The sequence below is a fragment of the Mastacembelus armatus genome, chromosome 24 (genome assembly GCF_900324485.2).
Source record: "Mastacembelus armatus chromosome 24, fMasArm1.2, whole genome shotgun sequence".
Lineage (NCBI taxonomy): Eukaryota > Metazoa > Chordata > Actinopteri > Synbranchiformes > Mastacembelidae > Mastacembelus > Mastacembelus armatus.
In genome coordinates this window covers 13,739,455-13,762,464 of record NC_046656.1, presented here as the reverse complement: position 1 = coordinate 13,762,464, position 23,010 = coordinate 13,739,455, and the positions used below count along the sequence as shown (strand labels likewise).

General features: G+C 40.4%; 2 protein-coding genes and 1 long non-coding RNA gene across 6 annotated transcripts; 2 read left to right on the top strand and 1 right to left on the bottom strand.

The window, feature by feature from the left end:
• Positions 1–40: 40 nt before the first annotated feature.
• On the top strand, positions 41–12,068 carry ak9 (adenylate kinase 9). Of its 4 annotated transcripts, XM_026319166.2 has the most exons (36): positions 41–402; positions 731–794; positions 880–932; positions 1,054–1,150; positions 1,350–1,462; positions 1,635–1,814; positions 1,972–2,094; positions 2,422–2,496; positions 2,749–2,850; positions 3,051–3,190; positions 3,298–3,620; positions 3,854–3,874; positions 4,077–4,195; positions 4,711–4,858; positions 4,968–5,070; positions 5,177–5,241; positions 5,340–5,390; positions 5,539–5,733; positions 6,347–6,471; positions 6,623–6,826; positions 6,920–7,192; positions 7,323–7,444; positions 7,651–7,870; positions 7,999–8,067; positions 8,160–8,369; positions 8,517–8,735; positions 8,965–9,181; positions 9,311–9,512; positions 9,669–9,815; positions 9,940–10,157; positions 10,439–10,635; positions 10,749–10,918; positions 11,018–11,116; positions 11,220–11,322; positions 11,447–11,561; positions 11,701–12,068. In XM_026319166.2, exons 1-36 carry the CDS (start codon positions 310–312, stop codon positions 11,907–11,909), a joined length of 5,184 nt encoding a protein of 1,727 aa, XP_026174951.1. In that variant the 5' UTR covers positions 41–309; the 3' UTR covers positions 11,910–12,068. The 4 variants fall into 4 exon arrangements, with proteins under 4 accessions (XP_026174951.1, XP_026174950.1, XP_026174949.1 ...); XM_026319165.2 differs by having other exon boundaries at positions 1,635–1,763; positions 10,749–11,116; XM_026319164.2 differs by having other exon boundaries at positions 5,542–5,733; positions 10,749–11,116.
• Positions 7,769–13,445, bottom strand: LOC113137484 (uncharacterized). Its single transcript, XR_003296364.1, has 3 exons — positions 13,316–13,445; positions 10,902–11,074; positions 7,769–7,843 (listed from the first exon to the last, which is right to left on the bottom strand). It is a non-coding gene; the product is annotated as an uncharacterized LOC113137484 (long non-coding RNA).
• LOC113137480 (structural maintenance of chromosomes protein 6) lies at positions 12,645–23,002 on the top strand. Its single transcript, XM_026319167.2, has 27 exons — positions 12,645–12,733; positions 13,104–13,235; positions 13,327–13,462; positions 14,008–14,113; positions 14,396–14,532; positions 14,776–14,837; positions 14,960–15,040; positions 15,145–15,246; positions 15,488–15,607; positions 15,741–15,839; positions 15,944–16,090; positions 16,327–16,415; positions 16,536–16,700; positions 16,910–17,088; positions 17,235–17,436; positions 17,932–18,046; positions 18,131–18,291; positions 19,669–19,804; positions 19,914–19,994; positions 20,230–20,400; positions 20,696–20,833; positions 20,993–21,135; positions 21,216–21,341; positions 21,539–21,644; positions 21,815–21,967; positions 22,084–22,181; positions 22,462–23,002. Exons 2-27 carry the CDS (start codon positions 13,113–13,115, stop codon positions 22,556–22,558), a joined length of 3,273 nt encoding a protein of 1,090 aa, XP_026174952.1. The 5' UTR covers positions 12,645–12,733; positions 13,104–13,112; the 3' UTR covers positions 22,559–23,002.
• The last annotated feature ends 8 nt before the right edge of the window (positions 23,003–23,010 follow it).

Here is a 23,010-nt window from a genome sequence, read left to right as displayed (position 1 = left end):
CACAACCCTGCTTTCGTTTATTAGTTGCTATGGTAACCATACACGGCGCCTGTTAAAGTTGGATACAGTTACGTTACCTACGGTAGGTTAACGTAGTTAGCAAACGATTTTGAAAGTTTAGATGGGTTTAAAAAGGACAGGGGGATGACCGAAATAAATGATCATCCTTTGAAATAAGACAGCGGACACCAGTAGCTAATAACTCTTCTCAAGTAACGCTAGGTCGTCAAATACTTTACAACTGACAGTGTGACGATAGCGTCGTGCTGTCACGGCCTTCAACTCTCCCTCTGTATATAATAAGCTCAAATGGACCCTTTAATGGACAATCTAATAGAAGATGAAGCTGAGAGAGAGATTCTTCTTACCAAACCCACTTGCTTCATCGTCGTTGGAAGACCGGTAATTTCTCTCTTTTTATACGCAGCCATTAATGTTAGCAGGTAGCAGTACCCACACCAGTCAATGGTGAAACTATGATTTAGACATTTCGATGAAAGGTCTTATTCAGGGAAAGGTGAAAAAAACACAACCTAGATAAAGAAATGTCTCAGCATAACTTATCATATATATTATTAATTGTTTAAAAAAATGCTATTTTCAATAACACAAAAAATAGCACAAAAAACTAATTGATGTAGCCTAACTACTTTTGATGAAAAAACAAAGATTTCATGTCATCGGACTACATGTGGCTCTAGTGTCAGTCTTATGGTTTTCTTTGGGACAGGGTGTTGGCAAATCCACCTTGGCCAAAAAAATTGCAGAGTCCTGGAAGTGTATCTTGATTGATGGTAAGTACATTTATTTTTTTTGTATTTTCTGGGTTTTTGCCAAGATAAGATTAGATTTTTCTCATCTGTTTTCACAATGTTGCAGATACAGATCTGCTCAACGTACATATAAACAATCGAACAAAGGAAGGCATAGAGGTGAGTTATAGAATCTGTTTCATGGCATAAAAGAGAGTTAACTATCCCTTTTGTACAATGGGTTTACATATCTTCTTTGTAGCAATTAAGGCTTCTATGTTGCCTTGTCTGACAACTTTAGCTTTTAGATATTTTATATGAAGGGAAGAGTATACCAGAAGACATGGTGCTGAAACTGATTCTCACCAGGCTTAACTCACCAGATGTGGAGCACTATGGTAAGTCCTGTTTTGTGTGACTATTTAATCAGGCTGAGAACAGTGATCATACATGTAAAATAACTTGAATGATCAAATGTTGTTTGTGGAGTGTGATTAAGTTTAAAAGAATAACTGTAGGGATAGAACTGCAACCTTTCTTTCAAAATCTCAGTACTGCTGGAACTTGTATTTGATGGCTCAATGTGTTGTGATGCAGGATATGTGCTGTGCTGCCTGCCATTCATGTCAGAAGAATGTGTGAAGATTCATGAGCAGATTGATCTGATTAAAAATCTCAAGCTAACACCTGATTTCATCATTAATATCAAGGTCAATATTACATCTTCTGTTTAGAGTTAAGCATTGCATCTTTTTGTGTTTTGTATATTTGAGGATGCAACTGATAAATTGTTTCAAATGAGAAATATCTATTGTTCTTTTTTATGAAATGTTTGACAGTAAGTGGTGTAATTATGAACCTACCCCTCCCATCTTCCACCAGTGTGCAGACAAGGACCTGGTCCAGAGGCTCTCAGGTCTGAAGCAGCACCCCGAGACAGGGCAGCTGTACAGCATGGATCAGCTGAAGGGTGAAGAGCTGGACAGCAAGAAGACAGAGCATACAGAGGAGGTGGAAGATGAGAATGAGGATGGGGATGAGGAGGAGGAGGTGGAGGAGCAGGTGTGCTCAAGGGAGAACACCTCTTGCCACAAGATTTAACTTTTACTTTCTTTAATGTTAGAGTAACCTATGTGATTGTATTGGGTTATGATTTTCTTTTGATGATGAAATATATTTTCTACAATCTCTAATTTCATTATGTTGATTTTACTTGAAGACTGTAGAAGAGGAACTTCCACAGGATTTTATTGACCAGATGGTTTGGACACCAGAGAATCTGGCCACAAATGTGCTTCTTAGAATTAACATGTACAAGGATACCACTCTCAGACCACTGGAAGTGAGTTAACTGGGACTGCACAACGTCTCAATGTCATTAAGTAGGAATTTAAATAAAGATAATTCTCCACACATAATTCTGCTATTAGTTTATGTAGTCTTTTGAATGAAGCCATTCATTGTTTGCATGATATTAAGCAAGGAGGTCAGCATTGTTTTCAGTCAGAGTAATGAGATGGTTTATAGTTACATTCCGAGTTTGATGTGATGCTCTGTTTAAAGATAAAATCTCTTAAGGATTTAAATGAATTGCTCCTCTGCCAAAAGTTACAACACTAACACAGATTTCAGTGAGTCAGTAAACGTTACAGTAAATAATTTTTTTCAGGACTATATGACAAACCACAACCCCCTCTACCTGTTGGAGCTAGATGGAAACAAAACACCTGAAGAGCTGCACTCGGTAAAGACTCCATGGATGAATAAACCATGTTCAGGACTTACATGCTGTCATATTATAAATTACAGTACATAATACACAAAAAGTTGCCTAGCATATGCTGGAGGTTTGATTGTGTCACCTAAGTAAGTTTTTAATTAAAACACCAAGTTAGTTTGGTGCTGTATTACGTAAAGCGTGTGTGTAAATGTGGATGTTCAGCTACCTATGTATTCTGTGGCCTGACATCATTTTTTTTTACTGTTTTGTCTGTAGTCTGTAATGTCCCGCCTTGGATGCATGGCAATAAAACCTGTCTCCATTCCCATCCTCCTCAGCCAACCTGATGATGAAGAACTACCTGACAACATTGACACGGTCTACCATTAATGATCATATTTAGATTTTATATTCACATATTTTATTTCAAAGAACCGAAACTTGAGCTAGAAACAAACAGATGGCACTAATGCAAAAATAATATTTTGCTCTGTTTTGGATTTTTCAGTTATTTTAATCATCTTTTTTTGACAAATCTACTATTGAGATATTTAATTATGAGTCCATTCCTTTTTCAGGAGGACCTCCTGAGAATTATGTCATCATGTAGCACCAGGGTCCCTGGCTTTAGGTGGAGAAGGAGCCGCTGGGGACGAACCTGTCCTGTTGCTCTAAAGGAGGGCAAGGTCGTTCCTGGTAAGCCTGGATTATCTGTGGGGTGAGTGCTTGTTTGTAGTCAGTGGCCAGTTGAGAAATTCATCCAACACTTTTTATTATGAGACTGGGTGAAAGTGTCAACCAACTCTCATTTCAACCACTGTACAGCTTCCAGGACAAATTGTACATCCTTTCATCTCAGGAGGCCTACCAGAAATTTGTGACAAACCCAAGAAGGTATCTTGTCCCGCCAATGCCCAGGCCCCCTTGTAGAGTTTCTATCATTGGGCCACCTCAGGCAGGGAAGACCACTCTATGTAGGCTTCTAGCTCAGCACTACGGTGCATTGGTGCTGGACATGGAAGAACTGGTGCAGCCGGTTCTGGCTAAGGTTGAGCAAGAGCGGCTTGAGAAAATCAGAGAGGAGACAACACAGGTCGCTATAGAGAAAATCAAGATGAAGATGGAGCAAGATGGTGTCCAGAATTCAGGCAAGTTGAGCTTTAGGGCCGATTATTATATTCACCTGGATAATCAGTGTTTCTTTAAACAAAATAGACACATGATAATATAACTGTATAACACAATGTGCAATAGCTTAATAACTGTTTTGACAAATGTGTTATTTCAAACATCACATCTTGAAATGATATAGTATGAAGCAGATTGATTTGTGTATTGTATTGTCATATTTGAAATTATTTTATATATTTTATTTAATCAGATGAAGCCAATTCTGTAGAAGGTAAGCTTTTAAAATATTGTTTTTACTATTTAGCCCTTTGTATGACACAAACACACTCAAGACAAATAACAATGGAGAAATAATCGTTTTTCCAATCTTTTCTAATACTAATAATATCATCTCATTTAATAGTGTTAGATTATGAACCACTGAATCTAAGGCCCAGGGATATGATTTTGTTTGGTAATGTTTTTTGTCCCAGTGACACAGAATCACCCAGAGGTGAAAGCTATGGTGCTTAGTGCACTGGAGGAAGCCAAGCAACTGAGCACATCTCCCCTCAGCCTGTACACAGAGGTACTGGAGAGCCGTATAAAAGAGGTACTGTATGTCAAAGACAAAAAACATCCATCCATCCATTTTCTATACCCGCTTATTCCTTAACCAGGGTCACAGGGATCTGCTGGAGCCTATCACAGCTCTCTTTCAGGTGGAAGGCAGGGGTACACCCTGGACAGGTCACCAGTCCATCACAGGGCCACATATAGACAAACAACCCCACACACACACTCACACCTATGGGCAATTTAGAGTCACCAATCAACCGGAGTAAACCCACATAACCACAAGGAGAACATACAAACTCCACACAGAAAGGCCAGGTTGCGAACCCACGACCTTCTTGCTGTGAGGCAACAGTGCTAACCACGCAGCCACCATGCTGCACAAAAACATTGTAAATGCATATACGCAGTCCTTCTCGTTCTGAAAATGTTTGCCTACACATATTGTTTAGGATATACAACTAACTAACTATTAATATCTGCAAGATATTAAATCCCATCTGAGCTTGTATAATAGCTCTTGTGATGTTGCTAACAAGGTTTATGTTACAGATTGAAGAGGCAGACTCTGATAAGGAGGTCAGGACTGGCTGGGTTCTTGACAACTTTCCTAAGAACTTTGCCCAAATGGAGTCAATACAACAAGCTGTAATCCTGCCAGATATCATCTTCTGTTTAAAAGACAGTGATGAAAATGAAGGTAGGAGACACAGACACAAAGCAATCAAAAACTAGTTATCTAATGTATAGACTAGACGTATTAGACTATTCTGTCAGTGGTCATATAGCAACACTTGTGCCTTGAACAGTTTTGAAGAGATTGTATGAGAAGAACAAGGAGAGAGTGGACACAGCAGTAAGGAAAAGGTTCCAGGACAAACGGGACAAGTCCGAGAAGGAAAAACAGGTCTTGTAAGTGCATGTCACAATATGATACTGTAAAATTTTGTGGTTTGGTATATCTGAGCAGGGTTGGTATTGCATCTGTTGTTTGTGCTTGGTTTTTTCTCCATGTCAGAAACCAAAATAAACAAGAATCAGAGGTGTATTCAAATCTAGAAACAGTTTTTGAAGAGCCTGATGGTATGTAGCTGTCTATTAAATGGCCTAAATTCATATACCTTCTTTGAGCAGGTAAAACTTAAGCCCCATTGTTTTTATTGTATTATTTTTCTTAATAGAAAATCTGGTGCAATCTGGCACCACCAGCCCTGACATGATCAGAAAAGAAGGTGAGACTTTTTTATTAAGATACCTGTTGTTTCTCAGATCAAAATACATTGACTTTTGTGCAAGCAAAACAGTTATCACCAATTTCACACTATTTACAAACTACAGTGCACATAACTCTTCCCTCTCCTTCTCTTTCTGTTGCTTAAGCAGTGGTACTACCTGGTCATTGGGAGTTGGGCTATCCAGATGGCCCGGAGATGAATGATTTTAAACTGCAATTGCAACAGTTTGGGTCTGAATGGCAGCAAATGCAGTCTGCTCTAACTGTCACCCATTCTGTGCTGGAGATTGGTGGCAAAAGTCCGGAGGACCTGCTTCAAGAGATGGTTTTTCTGATGGATAGTAAGTACAATTTAGAGCACCATCCATTATCACTACAATAGAGTCAGTTAGGCAGCATGGTGGCTGAGTGGTTAGCACTGTTGCCTCACAGCAAGAAGGTCGTGGGTTCGCATCCCGGCCTTTCTGTGTGGAGTTTGCATGTTCTCCCTGTGCTTGCGTGGGTTTACTCCGGGTACTCCGGTTTCCTCCCACAGTCCAAAAACATGCATGTCAGGTTGATTGGTGACTCTAAAATTGCCCGTAGGAGTGAGTGTGAGTGTGTGAGGTTGTCTGTCTTTGTGTGTCTATATGTGGCCCTGCGACAGACTGGTGACCTGTCCAGGGTGTACCCCTGCCTTCCACCCGAGAGAGAGCTGGGATAGGCTCCAGCAGATCCCCGTGACCCTGAACAAGGAAAAAGCGGGTATAGAAGATGGATGGATGGATGGATAGAGTCAGTTAATATACAGTGGTGGAACTATAATGAGTTGTGAAGAAAGTGAAGAGGTCACATTTGGCACTTACGGTACTTTAGTTTTGGCTATGAGCTATACTGATGACAGAATATTAGTAACCTCCTCCATAACTATAAATACATCACACACAGTCTCTTGTTTACATGCATAATCTTCAGAACCATTCAAATATGTGTCCTGGGAGCTGACAGAAGTGGACCTGAATGAGGAGACAGAGGCCTTAGCAGAGCTGGAGGAAGACGAGGAAGCCAGTAAACAGAAAACTTGTCACTTAAAAGACCCTGTCAGTGACTCTGTTTTATAAAATATAAGTTTACAATCCTATTTACTGTATAACTGAACAGATTGAAGTCAAAGACCTGTTATATTGCATTGTTGAGAAGTAATAATATAACCAGAACTTAACAGTATCTGTTTGCTCTTAATGAAACCAGGAGAATAAGACAGCCAACATGTTATTGGGTGATACCTATCATTTCTGCCCTGTGACCTTAAAAAACCACAATGCACTGTGGCCCTGTACCAGCGAAATTGCAGCCAAGTACAGAGAGAAGACCTTCTACTTCTCCAGCACAGAAGCCAGAGACTCCTTCTTTCAAAACCCTGCACAGTTTGTTGCACAGGCTGAGCCTCTCAAGGTACTAGCTGACAAGAAAAGTTGAAAGAGCAAGTTTTAGTACAACAAACATTTACTGTATCCCCAACATGTTTTCTATTCTCTTCTATCCAAGCCTCCTGCCCTGCGAATTTTTCTGCTTGGCAGCAGAGGGTCCGGCAAGACCACTCATGGTGCGTGGCTGGCACAGCAGCTTGGCCTCTTCCATATTCAGTTCAGGGAACAGCTCCAAATGCTTATCATGGCAAAGACAAAGACGCGGGTACTTTATGCTGATGAGGTAGAGTCTTCAGATGAATCTCCTGAGAACCTGGAGGCCCTGATAAAAGAAGCCAAAGGGGAGGAAGAAGGGACCGAGGATATGCCTGCAAGTATGAATGACACTGAGGTCAGGTTTGATAACCTTTTTCTATAGTAAGTTTTCCTGTATTGTGCTGCCCCGATTTTTTTGTTAGAACCTTGTCTTGGTTAAATTATGATATTTTTGCCACAGAATTATTTTTTCTATGTATCTACAGCAAGAAGTTGTACTGACTAATGAGGAAATGATCATCAAAGCTTACCTGTCTGATGGAGATCCACTGACTCCAGAGGTCCTGGATATGCTGATTGCACCATACTGGAAACAAGAACCTTTCATGTACTATAGTCATACACACACACACACAAACACACACCCTGTCCCACTGCAAAGAAAAGTTTGATATTTTGCAAAATGTGCTTTCTTACTTAGATGATTCTTATGCCTATACAGTATATACCTTATAATATCTTCATTATATATGCATTTTTTTTACATTTACCTAACATACTACTACTATCTTAATACACCACGTTGTTCTGTAGGTCCACAGGTTTCATTTTGGAGGGCTTCCCACATCATCCAAATGAGGTGCAGTATATGGTACAGCGAAAGCTTTTCCCTGATGTTGTGGTAGTCATGGTTGTGGATATCACGACTGTTCAGAAGCGTTTGCTGCCGACATACCTGGAGAACTGGCATCAACGCCGCAATCACCACAAGGCACAGCTGAGCCTCCTGCGTGATTTATGCAAGAAGAACCGGGTAAGTGAGTTAGTAGTACAATTCTTTTGCCAACTTACGTATAAGGAATTAGTTGTGGTGTCTGCCCAGAGAAATAGTGACACTTCTGTGAATCTCTGACACAATAACTTTAAGTTCTTTGGTTACAGGAGGAGAAGATTATAAGGAGAAGGGCTGAAATCATGTCAGAAAAAGGTGTAAAGACAACTAAAACAAAGGTGAGCAGTGCTATTATAACCACTGTTATTCCCACTGATTACTTACTAACCCTTTCCTTCTATTCCTTATCACCTTATCATCAACCGAGCAGGATACAAAACGTGAGGATGAAGATGATGATGAAGAGGATTATGCAGATAAAGAGAATGAGATAGAGGCCTTGTTGGAACAGGAGTTTCCTTTAGATGAAGATAACGAAGACATGGAGCAGATTGAGAACGAGGATGCAGCTACTGAGAGAATAGAAATGGAGATAGAAGAGCGTTTTATAACAGATGAAAACAACGTTGCTGCTGTGATGGTACAAAGACATAGCAGTTGTTTGGTTGTCACACCTTTGAAACTTTTGCTGTTATTTTGTGTTATGAAAAGCATCTCATAGTGAAGTTATTATGGTTTACTTATGTTGAGATAGAGTATATTTTGGTTTGTCCTTTTCTATATTCAGGAGCTTCTGAGTGATCAAAACATACCCAAAGTGTCGATCAATACATCTCACAAGTTGCGGATTGTGCAGAATCAACTGCATAAGAAAATCCAGCCTTTGCTGATCAACAGGGAGTCACTCTTCCAAAAATGCCAACCCATCTCATACAGCCTGGCACATAGGCTGCTGCTTTATTCCTACAAGTTCCACAGTGCTTTTGGCTGCTGGGATCCCATAATGGTAGGTATAATTTCTAAATGATGAGGCCCTTATTTTGGTCTTTAATAAGAGTTCTAGAAGTTATTTAAATGACAAGACCAACTAATATCTGCTGACGTTTATCAGCAGAGCTCTGTCCAATTTTATGTGCACGATTTGTTATAACATGTTGTTTATATGTACCTATATGTATATGGAGATGAATAAAGCTTATCTTATCATATTATCTTATCTTACCCACCCATTACAGCAATACAAAGAGAGAGACTTAATCAAGCCACTGCAGTGGCCACTCAATGCCACATATCCGCTGATCTTCCACCAGTATATCTACTTCTTTGCATCTAAGGAGAACCGTGACACATTTATGCTCAACCCCTTGAGGTACCTTAGGCAGCCAAAGCCCAGCCCACCCTTCCCTGTTAAACTGGCAGTCATTGGACCACCCAAATCTGGAAAAACGCATTGTAAGGTTCAAGACAGCTAAAACCTAATTCACTTATAACTACTGCTTTTGTGTACTTTCTCAAATGCTTATGTCTATCTAGTTTATTTTTGGTCTCTTAAATCCTTTTTGTTTGCTCGTATCCTTCCAGTGACACAGATGTTTGTTGAACAATATGGCTTGGCGCGACTGTCCATTGGTGGTGCTATACGTATGGTGCTAAACACTCGGGAGCACACTGATCTGGCAGTCCAGATAAAAAAGCATCTTACGCAGGGCCTTGTGGTGCCTGATGAACTGGCAATGCAGTGTCTTGAGGTGGCACTCATGAGCTCAGTCTGCAGCATTCAAGGGTAAGACAGGTGTCTAACATTTGCATTACAAAAATGTTTTTCTGGGCCAAAAAGTGTATTTATTTATTTATTACTAAAAAATTTGCACATTTCGTACTGTGTTATTCTCAGTGGTGAGCGTTTGTGAAGACATTGTTAATTCCCGTATCATTCCAGGTACATACTGGATGGTTTTCCAATGACACTTAAGCAAGCAGAACTGATGGGGTCTCATAGCATCATCCCCATGATAGTGGTTGAACTGGAACTGGATACAGCATACGTGTTGAGGAGAGGCCTTGTTGATAAAATGAAGGCCAACAAGTAAGAGAACGGACATCAACAGAAACTATAAAAACATGACCTTTTTCAGAGAGCTGTTTAAAATCAGGAGCCTCTTAACATAATAAAACATATGTTTTGTTGCCCTTTTCTCCTGCCACTCTAGGTCTCACGTGACGCATGACAGTTCAGAGATCCTCCACATTCGCAACGCCTGTTACAAGCAGGAGGTGGAACATGTGAGGAAGCACTTTCAACAACAGTATCAGAACTGGCTCCTACTGGATGGCTCAAAGTCCAAATGGTGGATCTGCGATAGTATTTTAAAGGAGGTCAATATCAGCATGAAATATATCCACAATTACCTTGAGAGAACACACAGCGGTAAGTACCAGAAGCTTATATAGACATCAAACACCAGGGATTTGTGCATTTGAATCATATCATGCAAAATCCTCTATGCATTGAAAATCGAATTCAGGATTATGTATTAAATCAATTATTCATATGTTTTAAATGTTCACAGCAGTTTGCAAAAATTAACTTACAGAAACAGCCTCACGGAAGTAGGGAAATGAATTAACATTAATTTAAAACGTGATCATATTTAGATTGCTCTTAAGAAGACAAGTATTTCTCCTTCTGATGAGATTTATTTTAAAAAGGGCAAGCAGCCTGTATCAACAGACTGTGCATCACACAGAAGGAGCTGCAGCAATGGCTTGGACAGTTTGGCCAATACTGTCCTGTCTGCCTGGCTCTTTATTACCACCTGGTGGACTGCTCAGAAATGACGCCATTGACACATGCAGCTGAGTACAGGAGACAATACTACAAGATGTGCTGTGAAGACCATTTAGAGGTCAGTCTAATGGTGCTACAATATAAAAAAACACTTGCTCACAGATCAAGATCAGGTCATATGTTTAAATGTTTCTGTCAATACCCAAGGATTTTTATTATTTAACATTTCAGAAATTCCTGACCACTCCAGATGAATTTGTAACTCCTGGCTGCCCACATACACTCCCACAACCTCATCTGCTGCCAAGAAAGCTGACTGAGATTCAAGTAAAAGACAGGTTCCCACAGCAAGTTGAGATGAAGGGCTTCTGTCCTGTCACTTACCTGGATGGAAAGCAAAGGTGTACAGACCACTGTATTCTTTATTATTTTCAGTTCTCCTTAAGTTCTACTTCCAATCAGTTGCATTCCTCTGTTCATGAAGATGTATTTGTCCTTAGGTATGAAGCCCTGATTCGAGGAAAGATGGAGTATGCTGTTGAATACAAAGGACAGATCTATATATTTGAGACAAAGCAGAAACAGGACAAGTTTTTGAGGTGTGGAGCTATCATTTTATATTGAATAGAAATGTTTGTAAGCTACGTGTGTTTGGTATTGGTGCGTTCAGTGAAGCATGGTCTTCTTACATCGTCTGTGAAGGATTCCTGAGACCTACTGGGACCAGAAGCTGCCCAGTAAAGTTCCTCCGCTTTGTGAGCCTATACAGCTCACCTCCCTTCCAACATTAGGCTACTTGGAACAGGTTAGACATATTCAAATTCAGGCCTGTCTGCAGAGATGTTGTAACATCAGCATCTGATTTACATATGATTTTCTGCATTTGCCTGAGATATTTGCTCCGTGTTGAGTTAAGTCTGTGTTTTCAGGGTGTGGCAGCACCAGTCATCAAAGCCATGACAGCTGTTGGGTGTGTCAAACCAAAGTATCCTTTCCTCAGTATAGAAAGATCCGCTCTCCTCTACCTGGCTTTCTATCTTAAAGGTAAACAAAATGTCAAGTTGCCTTAGGTTAAAATAAAGTAGCATGTGTGAATTCTCAGGATGTTTAATTTAGGAGGTTTAATTTGATAAATCTATTTGCTGTTTCTTCCGTTTTTAAAAAATCTAACTAATTCTTGCAGCTTTTAACCACAAGAGTACAGACTATAGTCGCCAGAAGTACAAAAAGAAGCTGGCCTTGTTTGAAGAGAAGTGTGCACTCATTCCCTACCTGAGCTCAACAATGAGAGGGAGCTACAGACCTCTCAGTGACTATCCCATTGACTTTGAGTTTAAAATGAACAGGTTCCTGGCCTTGGAAGACTTGCCAGAAGGCAATGGTTTGCTGTAGCTTTGTCTTTTTGGCACATTTAACTCCATGTGACTGGATTTTTATGGTACCTGTGTGCTAAAAATGTCTTTCTTTCTTCTAAAAATGTTTCAAAATGTACCCATATTAAGATTTTATTTTATCAAGAAATATCTGTGATAAAACATCCTTCTTCATCAACACTGGTACAATAAACCTTTTTTGTTGCTTGCCCCCACACTTTTAGAGATACTACTTTCCTTTACATGCATTGACTTTTACATGAAAATGTTATTATTATTAAGCAAGCATCTTTCTTTAAGTTACATCTGAGACAAAGGACAGTCAGGATAATGTTCACTGATGCATCCTATAGCTGCACTAGCTTTATTTATCAATATAACACTGTACAAGTAAATGAATGTGTATTAGATAGATGGATAGATACTTTATTCATCCCTTTATTCGTATATATAATTTTCAAGATATTCTGGGAAGATGGGCAACTGTACACGGCTTAAACCTATATCATTTTTTTATTTTAAAATCGGCAAGGAAATACAGGCTTTATCATTATTTCATCATTATTGTATGAATATATTGTTGTTTGGCCTCACATTTTAGCCCTGCCTATATGCAAATATTTGATGACTGTGTCGTTATTTTGTTGTAACCTTATGGTATATTGAGTTGTTCTATGGATCCCCATATGCTAAGTCCTCTCAGGTTTGTTTCATATGATGAAGGGAAAGGATATGAATGATCTCGTTTATTCGCGCGAGATATGCGTATGAGCGCGAATTCGATAAGTGTCTTAGTGGTCGTCCCGATCATCAGCCATCGGTGCGGCGGCTATTACAAAGTTGGTAAGTAGTGACGCTATAGTGCATTATAAGGACATTAAAGTAGCCGCAGATGATCCACAGATACATGGATCTGCTGGTTTTAACTTACTTTGGGTTTAGCATGTAGCGTTAGTTAGCCAGCTAAGCTAGTTCACTAGCGTGGCTCAATTGTTGTACTATTGCGACTGTTGTTATGAAGGTCTAAGTTTGAGCTGTGGCCGCTGCTCTGAGGGTCTTTAGTCTTACGGCCGCTGGAAGACATCACTAGTCCACAAAGCCGCGTGTTAGCTGGAGAATGGCAGTCGCTATTTAAAGTTCACCTAACAGCTTGAATCTTGCTAAGAAGTCCGGTGTGTGGTTCCTTTCACTTTCGTTTCTCCATGACATTAAGTTGGCGAGGATGTCTAAAAGGAGAAGCGGCTCAGCCAGTGACCAGCCAGCCAAACGGCTCAAACTGGCGGCAGAGGCAGAAAAAGACGATGATGAAAATGGAGACCAGGACCATCCTTCACTGGGTAACCAGGTATCTATCGACTGTTACTGTTTAAGCCGAAGAGTAGACACATTGTATGTGTGTCATGTGAGGCAGTGTGCTGTGCATACCTGGTGTTTAGATGCGGTGTCCTGGTGAGATGGTGACCGATGCTGGGATCGTGGAGAGCATCACACTGAAGAACTTCATGTGTCACTCTCTCCTCGGTCCCTTCACCTTTGGATCCAATGTCAACTTCGTCGTCGGAAACAATGGAAGTGAGTGTAACCGCACAGCGGTGCTGAGAGACAGCGGCTACTCCATGATATCTGGTCTGCTTACATGCACGAGGTTATTCTAGTTGCCAAAAAGCCCAAACTATATTACCTAATGAATATTTTTGTTGTAGTGCTTACATTTTTCATAAAGGAGGTGACAATGTTTATATTTTTCTTAGATAACCAGTGTTTCACATTTATCTCAGACTCACATTTGCAAGATTACAAGACAGAAGATAATAAGATGAATTAATTAGTTACTGGTTTTATCATCCACAACTACTAGTAAAATGTTGGTGTTTGCATTTGATCTGGGTGCCTGGTATAAATATGTCCTTGTATTGATATTATCAGTGCTTCACCCCTCAGGATCTGTGTAGTGGCTTACACTAAAATCATGTATTTCACATTTAATTTTGTTTTTTTTTTTTAATTCTACTTTAACCTTGTTTCTGCAATACCATCTGTTCTTTTGTCTTCCTTTTTTTTATTTAATACTATCTGTAATCCTTTTTTTTTTCTGTGCACAAACCCTTGGGTGACAGGTGGAAAGAGTGCTGTCCTAACTGCTCTCATAGTTGCCTTAGGTGGGAATGCACAGGCCACAAACAGAGGAACATCCCTCAAGGGTTTTGTGAAGGAAGGAGAAAGGTAGGCATTATTTTTTCACACGCTGAATCTGTTACAGGCTGTGGCTTTTTCTAAGGGCAAAAAATTCAAATGACCTAATGTGGCTCCTTCCGCCCCCACTCGGGACGTTACAGAAGTTCTAGTGGAAACGAACAGTTGCCTAGCAGCACTACATGTTTGAGAATGCATTAGTCAGCTTATGCCTGTTCTCCGTTATAAATGTGGATTTGCGTGAATTGTCACAAGTTGCATCACTTGACTTGAACATTACTTGATTTAACATGTGCAACTTTGTTACCTCAGTGCAGCAGATGTATCGATCACTCTGCGTAACAAAGGAAAGGATGCTTACAAACCTGAGGTGTACGGTCCAGCCATCACTGTAGACCTGAGAATAACACGTGATGGGTTGCGAACCTATAAACTGAAAAGCAAATTAGGTAAGGACCATAAGAAGGCATGGATTTCTCATTTGCAGAATTTCTGTCAGTAAGAGACCACGGCTACAACGTGTTACAGTAGTACACAGCAAGTACATTTAAGGTTGACTCTCTAAAAAAGTTGCAAGAGTGCAAAAAAATATTACGACAGCACTTTCCATTATTAAAATCTAAATATCACACTTCCTGTAGCTGCTTTAATTTCCCCTGAGCATCAAGGAAACATTTCTTCTGCTATTCTAGGTCATGTCATCTCGAACAAAAAGGAAGAGCTTGTGTCTATTCTGGACAATTTTAATATTCAGGTAAGTCCTATCCAAATATGCTTTCCTATAAAATTAATTGCAACCAAATTGATACCTACATGATAAACCATTGTTAATGTGCTGGTGAGAAGGAATCATTACTAAGCTGTTTTCTTCCAAAGGTCAACAATCCAGTGTCAGTTCTCACTCAGGAAATGAGCAAATACTTCTTACATTCCAAAGGAGAGGGGGACAAGTATAAGGTTTGCTTAAAGAAATGACATGTGATTCCATTGTTTTTAAATGAGAAACTTTAATCTTGTTCTTCTCCTTACTCGCTTTTTCTTTTCTGCTTCCTGTTGCTCAGTTTTTTATGAAAGCCACACAACTGGAACAGATGAGAGAGGACTTTGTCTACATCAAAACCACCAAGCACATGACAGAGGATAAAGTTGGCCAACACGGCGAAGTACGAGTTTGTCTCCATGTCATGTTCATTTTTAACTATATTGACTATATGGATGATAATATATAGTTAACTAATTCTTAGGCTTCATTGTGGATATAATTTATAATACTTCAGCTAAGAGTTCAGTGGCATAGCTAGGCCCATATGTTAGTTTTATATGACCATGGATCATATAGGTTAGGAATGAGCAGGTACAGATAATTGATGGATGAATAGATAGATGTTTATGTGATTGTTACAGTGTTTGAAAGATTTGAAGCGGAAGTACTTGGAGAAAGAGGACCGTTACAAGAGCCTGGCATCACTTGACGAAATGCAGACTAAACTGGAAGAGCTACAGAAGCAGATGGCTTGGGCTTTGGTGAGATTGTTTCTCAGGTTTCTCAAGTTTATGCTCTCAATTTGGAATCCTGGTACCTTTTTTTTCTCACTCCCTATATATCCTTGTACAACAGGATTAATCTAAATATTAATGGCAGTGAGTGTGTTTGCAGGTGACAGAGTTGGAGAAGGAGTTGGAGCCAATTAAAGAAAGGCTGCGGTCAGACAGAAAGTCTACGGAGAAATATGACGAGAAGGTGGATGAATGGAAGGTATGATACCTAAAACAGAAAAACATCATGTGTTCGATTCTGATTGTCATCGTCTTAACATTTAAGCCCCATCTTCTCTGATGGGTTTTTATGTAATCATGCAGAACAAGGTCGAAGAGGCAGAGAGGAAGTACAAGCAGACCCAGGAACAGTTGGAGAGGATCACCCAGCAAGTCCAGGAGCTCCAGCCTAAATGTGCTGAGCTCAAAGCAGAGGCACAGAGACGTAACACTCTTCTCAAGTCCAGCGAGGTCAGGCTCTTGTATTTACAGTTTGTAAACTGTTTTTGCTTTGAGTAATGATGGTCAGACAAACCTCATATTTTGAGAGAATGTGTGTGTACCAGAAAAATCTGTCCATTTCTTCATTCTTCTATCAGCGCTAACACAGGCTCTGATGTACTGATGCATTGTGATACTTGTTGTACAACTCTGTAAATAGCCAGTGTTTGTATTCTTTTCTGTGTACACTATGTTCTGTACACTAGGTCACTGTCCACAGATGCAAAGCTAACCTGAGGGACATGGAAAAGGACAAGGTTCAACTGTCTTCACGGATTAGTGATCTTAAGCTTAGGTACGACCTTATCATGTTTGCATGTCCTGTACATGCTGAACTCAAACTTAAAAATGTTTAGTCGAGTCCTTTGTGCTTCTGATCACTCCAGTTTTTGTTCTGTTTTTATCTTCCCTCTAGCATCAGCCAAACGACAGGAGCAGACAGTCAGGCCAGGACAGAGCGTATGGAGCAGATAAAGGCTGAGCTGGAGAACTTGAACCAAAAGATTTCCACTCTGGGCCAGCAGATTGACCAGTATCAACACGCCTGTGGTCGTGCTAAGGAAGAGCAAGGAAAAATGAGGTAAAGCAATAGAAATGGGGCACCAAGAACAAATGAATCACCCATCTAAGAAGACACTGATGGGTGGACTAACCTAAATTAAACATGGAAATTATGACCCAATGTGGATAATTAGCTCCCTGTTGGTGCACCTGTAAGAAGTCGTTAATCTGCTACTAACTACTTTTGCAGTTTGTTGAATTGAATCACAACACTTCTTCTGTCTTCAGGAGAGAGCAGGAAGTGCTCCAGAGGTCCATTGAAGCGAACAGAAGGACCGTGCAGACCTTGGAGAGCAGTCGCTCCAATCGGCTGCGGCGTTTTGGAGAGCACATGCCTGCACTCCTTAACGCCATTCAGGAAGCCCACAAAAAGGGCCAGTTCAAGCACAAGCCCCGAGGACCTCTTGGTAATACTTGGTGCACCGTTGTGCATAAGTGTCAACATTAATAATAAATGTTCATCACCCAGGCCAGGGCAAGCCAAGGTTACTAAAATGAACCTATCTTGGCTTTTTTTTTTTTTTTTTTTTGTTTGTTTTCTTCCTTTTCACAGGCTACCTTATAAGCCTGAAGGACCCAGAGCAGGCCCTAGCTGTAGAAATATGTCTCAAAGGCCAGCTGCAGGCCTTCACCTGTGACAACTATGACGATGAGAGGGTGCTGCAGGGCCTCATGACTAAGGTGTTCCAAGGAGGCCGTAGACCTGCCATCATTACCAGCCAGTTCATCTCACATGTTCATGATACAAGAAAAAGGTGAGAATGTGAGAGGAAGCATTTTAGCTCATTTTATTTAGTTGCATCACTTACATGTTATTACTTTACTGTGCATAGTGTATTTTCTCATTCATTTCACTCTGTTTTATATTCCACTCACCAATACGGACCTTTCCACAGTGTGACGTGCTTGGAGTAACATGCTTTGCCTCTGTTTCTCTCACTGGTAGTCGCGTAACTTAACTGCAGCAAGGATGCAGGTCCTGTTATCCAAGGCAGCGTGCAGTCCTAGAACTTTGTGATACAGAGATAAAAACACCAGGTGTAACTCACTGATACAGGAAAGTGGGAACAGGACAGCGGTCATCCTTAATGCCGTCCTTTGTTCTATAAAATCTTTATACACCCTCAGTTCGGGGCGCACTCTCTGCTCGTTATTCATAGCTGTGATACTTAAAGGAGACATTTAACAGCAGAAAAATATCTTTAAGACAGACCTTTAAGTGTTGTTTGGTTTTGTTTTCTCTGTGTCAGGGCTGTGAATCACCCTGAATACCCTTCTGTGCTTCAAGCTCTAGAAATTGAGGACCCAGTTGTGTCCAACTGCCTCATTGATCAAAGGGGCATAGAGAGTATTCTACTCATTAAGGTAACAATTTTTTTCACAAAGTCCCAGTAATATGAAGGTTTATCATTAACTCAAAATAATGTGTGTCTGTATGTCTGCGTATAGAATCGCACAGAGGCTCGGAGAGTGATGCAGCACGGGAACCCACCTCAGAACTGTACGCAGGCCTTCTCTAGGGAGGGAGATCAGATCTTCAATAACCGTAATTACACTGCTGATCAGAACAGAGCCAGCTACCTCTCAGGAGATGTTGAGGAGGAGATTAGGTATGTGAGATTAGTTTAACTGAACTTCCACATATACACACACACACACACACAAGAGGGAATGGTTGTATAAACCTAGAGTATTGTTCAAAATAATAGCAGTACAATGTGACTAACCAGAATAATCCAGGTTTTTAGTATATTTTTTATTGCTACATGGCAAACAAGTTACAAGTAGGTGCAGTAGATTCTCAGAAAACAAACAAGACCCAGCATTCATGATATGCACGCTCTTAAGGCTGTGCAATTGGGCAATTAGTTGAAAGGGGTGTGTTAAAAAAAAAAATAGCTGTGTCTGCCGTTGACTGTACAAACTCAAAACTATTTTGTACAAACGTTTTTGTTTCTAGGATTTAGCAATCCTGTGAATCACTAAACTAATATTTAGTGGTATGGCCACAGTTTTTTATAACTGCTTCACATCTGTGTGGCATGGAGTCAACCAACTTGTGGCACCTTTCAGCTGTTATTCCACTCCATGATTCTTTAACAACATTCCACAATTCTTTTACATTTCTTGGTTTTGCTTCAGAAACAGCATTTTTGATATCAGCCCACAAGTTCTCGATTGGATTAATGTTCCTCCATTTCTCTTTAGGCCAGTTGATGTGTTCTTTGGCAAATTGTAACCTCTTCTGCACATGCCTTTTTTTTTTTTTTTTTTTTTTTTTTTTTTTTTAAAACAGAGGGACTTTGCGGAGGATTCTTGAAAATAGATTAGCTTCACACAGACGTCTTCTAACTGTCACAGTACTTACAGGTAACTCCAGACTGTCTTTGATCATCCTGGAGCTGATCATTGGCTGAGCCTTTTCCATTTTGGTTATTCTTCGATCCATTTTGATGGTTGTCTTCGGTTTTCTTCCACGTCTCTCTGGTTTTGCCCTCCATTTTAAGGCATTGGAGATCATTATAGCTGAACAGCCTATAATTTTTTGCACCTTTTTATAGGTTTTCCCCTCTCCAATCAACTTTTTAATCAAAGTACGCTGTTCTTCTGAACAATGTCTTGAACGACCCATTTTCCTCAGGCTTTCAAATCCATGTTCAACAAGTGCTGGCTTCATCCTTAAATAGGGGCCACCTGATTCACACCTGTTTTTTCACAAAATTGATGACCTCACTGATTGAATGCCACACTGCTATTTTTTTTAACACACCCCTTTCAACTAATTGCCCAATTGCACAGCCTTAAGAGCGTGCATATCATGAATGCTGGGTCTTGTTTGTTTTCTGAGAATCTACTGCACCTACTGGTAACTTGTTTGCCATGTAGCAATAAAAAATATACTAAAAACCTGGATTATTCTGGTTAGTCACATTGTACTGCTATTATTTTGAACAATACTGTATACTTGTCTCCTGTGTTCCTCTCAGGCACCTGCAGAGGGAGATGGAGAACCAGAAAGGTCAGGCAAATCGCTTCCAACAACAGATGAAAAAATTAGATGATGACATCAGAATGAACGACGGGCTGTTGAGAAGAGCCCACATGGAGCAAAAGACTACCAAGGTTGAAATTTCACCTCTTTCAAAATCAGTATTCATCTTTTTCTGCCCTCAGGATATTATGGAACAATGAGACTCTGTAATTGCTAATGAAGTTTGCTTACCTGTTGTAGGATAAGGCCACAAAACTAGTGCTGGAGCTGACAGACATAAAGAATGTGGAAGAGCCTCAGTCAGAGGACCTCAAGCCCCTGGTATGTACAGGACCCCCTCAATATACATATTAATAGATTTGATTTGCATCATCATGACTGTACTTAGCTCAATAGCATATATGGAATGATGATATGAAAACAGGTGATTACTTTAAATATATCCACTGAAATTCACAATGAAGTCATTAGTATTTTTGCAGTCAGCAAGCACAGACACTCCTTGCAATTTACCACTGTTAATACAAAAACTGTTGGCGTCACCACTACACCACAGGAGGAGGATCTTCAGGAGATTGTTGCCAAGATCTCATCCAAGCATGCAGAGTATGATGAGGCACGAGTTCACATGGCAGAACTCAAAGCCTCATATGAGAAAGCAGAACGGGAGTACAAACAGCACAAAGAGCAGATCAACACCATCGCTGAGGAAGCGGACTCAGTCAAGGTAATGTAGTGGACAGAGCCAGGGTGTAAGATGTCCACGTACTGGGACAAAAGAAAGATTTTCTTCTCTTGGCTTTTACTATGTTTAATCAGATCCGTTTTTTTTTTTTTTTTATTATAATGGAGTTACACAAAACTTCTTTAAAGCATTAATGTAAGATTGATTCTTAGTCAATAGGTAAGATACAACTCCCCTAGGTGAAGAACTTGCTGTACCCAAAGTCATTTTATCCCTGTCATATTTAGTGATTTTTTTTCACAGCAGTCTCATTAGCTTAGTACATGTCCAACTGCAGGAGGAGCTGAGTAAGACTGACCAGGAGGTAATGAAGTGCAAGCATCACAAAGAACACTACGACATGAAGCGCAAGGCCCATATCGTGAACACCCAGGCTCTGGAAGACACCCTGAAAAGCAAAGAGCAGGAACTTGAGGTATGTTTTTGGTCATTTTGTAACCTTAAAGCAGTGCTGGCCTGCTGTATATTATGCCTTAGTCTTGACAGTTTTAATGACCTTTACTTTATTAATGCCGTACTGTGTACTTCACCTGCATCGTCACTTCAAACTTGTTTGTTTTACCCTGCGGTTCAGGAGTCTGTGGCCAAAGCTACAAAGATCAGTCCAGAACGCCAGGAAGTCCGTCGGACAGCCAAGAGTTTGGACAGTGAGATCAACCGTGTCAAGGTTAAAATCACTACTCAGCAGGAACAAGGGGACCGTGAGGAGATTGTGAGGTATTTTACTTTAAGCCACGTGGTAAATGATAGGGAATGAGTGACAAGATGGCCCAACTTGTTATCTTTCTCACATTTAGGCAGTATCATGAGGCGCTAGAGAACTATAAGAACATGGCACAGCAGATGAAGAACCTAAACACTTTCATTAAAAGCCTGGACAGCGTTATGAACCACAGACTCCAGGTGTATGGTGAGCTCAGGAGGCAAGTGATGAAACTATAGCTTACAATTTCCAATCCGTTCATCTCTCACAACATCCGAAGAGAAAAAGCATTAGTGCCCCCCTCTGAAACATTTCAGATCTTTATAACAACTGCATTTTATTGTGTTTTTCATATTTATTCTTGTTCTATCCTCCTCTTTCCCTTTCTTCTCTTTTCTCTGTATCTAATGTTCTTAGGTTCCTCGCAGCACGCTGTAAATACTACTTTGACAGCATGCTGGCCCAGAGAGGCTACACAGGAAGTATGATCTTTGATCACAAGAATGAAACCCTGTGCATCTCAGTGAGTGGCTTTTGTGCTTGGTAGGATTTTCTTAGTATTGCCAGAAGTCATTTTGTACGATGCGTAATCATTTAAAAGTCCGGTAGTGATTAAATTCCCCTGCAAATAATATTCCCTCAGCCTAAACTTTCTGTTCTAACTAAAGCCGACTTATATTCTATCCTCTGTAGGTGCAACCAGGCCAAGGAAGCAATACTAAGTTGAGCGACACACGCTCCCTGTCCGGAGGCGAGCGCTCCTTCTCCACTGTTTGCTTTGTTCTATCTCTATGGGCCATCACAGAGGCGCCTTTCCGCTGCCTTGACGAGTTTGATGTCTACATGGTAATAATAGTTTTTGGGTTAAAGGCGGAGTTAAGATGTGGCACATTTGAAGTACTGTCCCACTGTGTGTACCTTCAACAAGAAAATAACATGAATGTTTGTGGTTGTTCAATTAGGACATGGTGAACAGGAGGATATCAATGGACATGATGCTGAAGGTGGCTGCTGCTCAGCGCTACAGACAGTTCGTTTTCCTAACCCCACAAAGCATGAGGTAACAATCACTGGTGCAACATCCCTTTCTTTATATACCAGAGTATAAGTCGCCCTTTTTTTACCCCTCTGGCTTGTAGTGCGACTACATAGCGAAGTGACTTATATGTGTATATTTCCAGTCAGAGTAAATATACAGAGTAGTCACCGGCGTTAGATGGCACTCCTGACTCAACTGAAAATACACAGGCAACAGCACAAGCCACTAAACCTCATAGGCACTGCTGCATTGACATCTTTGTTGCTTTACTTCTCTCTTCCCCCCCCCCCCCCCCCCCCAGTAACCTACCAGAGAGCAAACTCATCCATATCCTCCGTCTCAAAGATCCAGACCGTGGCCATAACAGCGCACAAAGAAATGAAGATGAGGACCAGTAGTATTGCTAGCACAGTTTAATATTGAGGGTTGAGACCACTAACAGGTGCAGGGACCCTACATGAGGCACCAGGACAGGCCACAGCAGGTTGAATCACAGTTGTACATTGATTCCTGTTTAGGCAACAGCTGTTAAACTTCCAAGTTATCGTTCAGGATACATGTCAAATGTTTTATATTATAACACTGTGTCCGAGGACAAGTAAAATACTGGTTGCACTATTCCCATTGTTCCAATAAGTACTGTTCATGGAGGGGAGGTATTTTTATATTCATTGTTTAAATAACTGTTAAATGGCTTGACAACTGAGATTTATTGTAAGCAATTGATGTCATTCATTAAACCAGAAAAGAGGCAAAAACTGTGTGAATTTAAATTCCAGTTAATAACTTATTGTAAATCAAATTTGGTATTGTCTAACACGATGGGTTAGGAGACTGTCATTCGGCTGTT

Bases quoted from the DNA above. Each gene is read 5' to 3' on its own strand.
- ak9 (XM_026319163.2), top strand. From the start codon at position 310: ATGGACCCTTTAATGGACAATCTAATAGAAGATGAAGCTGAGAGAGAG. The intron at 403-730 runs GTAATTTCTCTC...TCTTTGGGACAG, and splicing joins TCATCGTCGTTGGAAGACCG to GGTGTTGGCAAATCCACCTT. The intron at 2,851-3,050 runs GTCTACCATTAA...TTCCTTTTTCAG, and splicing joins TACCTGACAACATTGACACG to GAGGACCTCCTGAGAATTAT.
- LOC113137480 (XM_026319167.2), top strand. From the start codon at position 13,113: ATGTCTAAAAGGAGAAGCGGCTCAGCCAGTGACCAGCCAGCCAAACGG. The intron at 14,838-14,959 runs GTAAGTCCTATC...TTTCTTCCAAAG, and splicing joins TGGACAATTTTAATATTCAG to GTCAACAATCCAGTGTCAGT. The intron at 19,995-20,229 runs GTATGTACAGGA...ACTACACCACAG, and splicing joins CAGAGGACCTCAAGCCCCTG to GAGGAGGATCTTCAGGAGAT.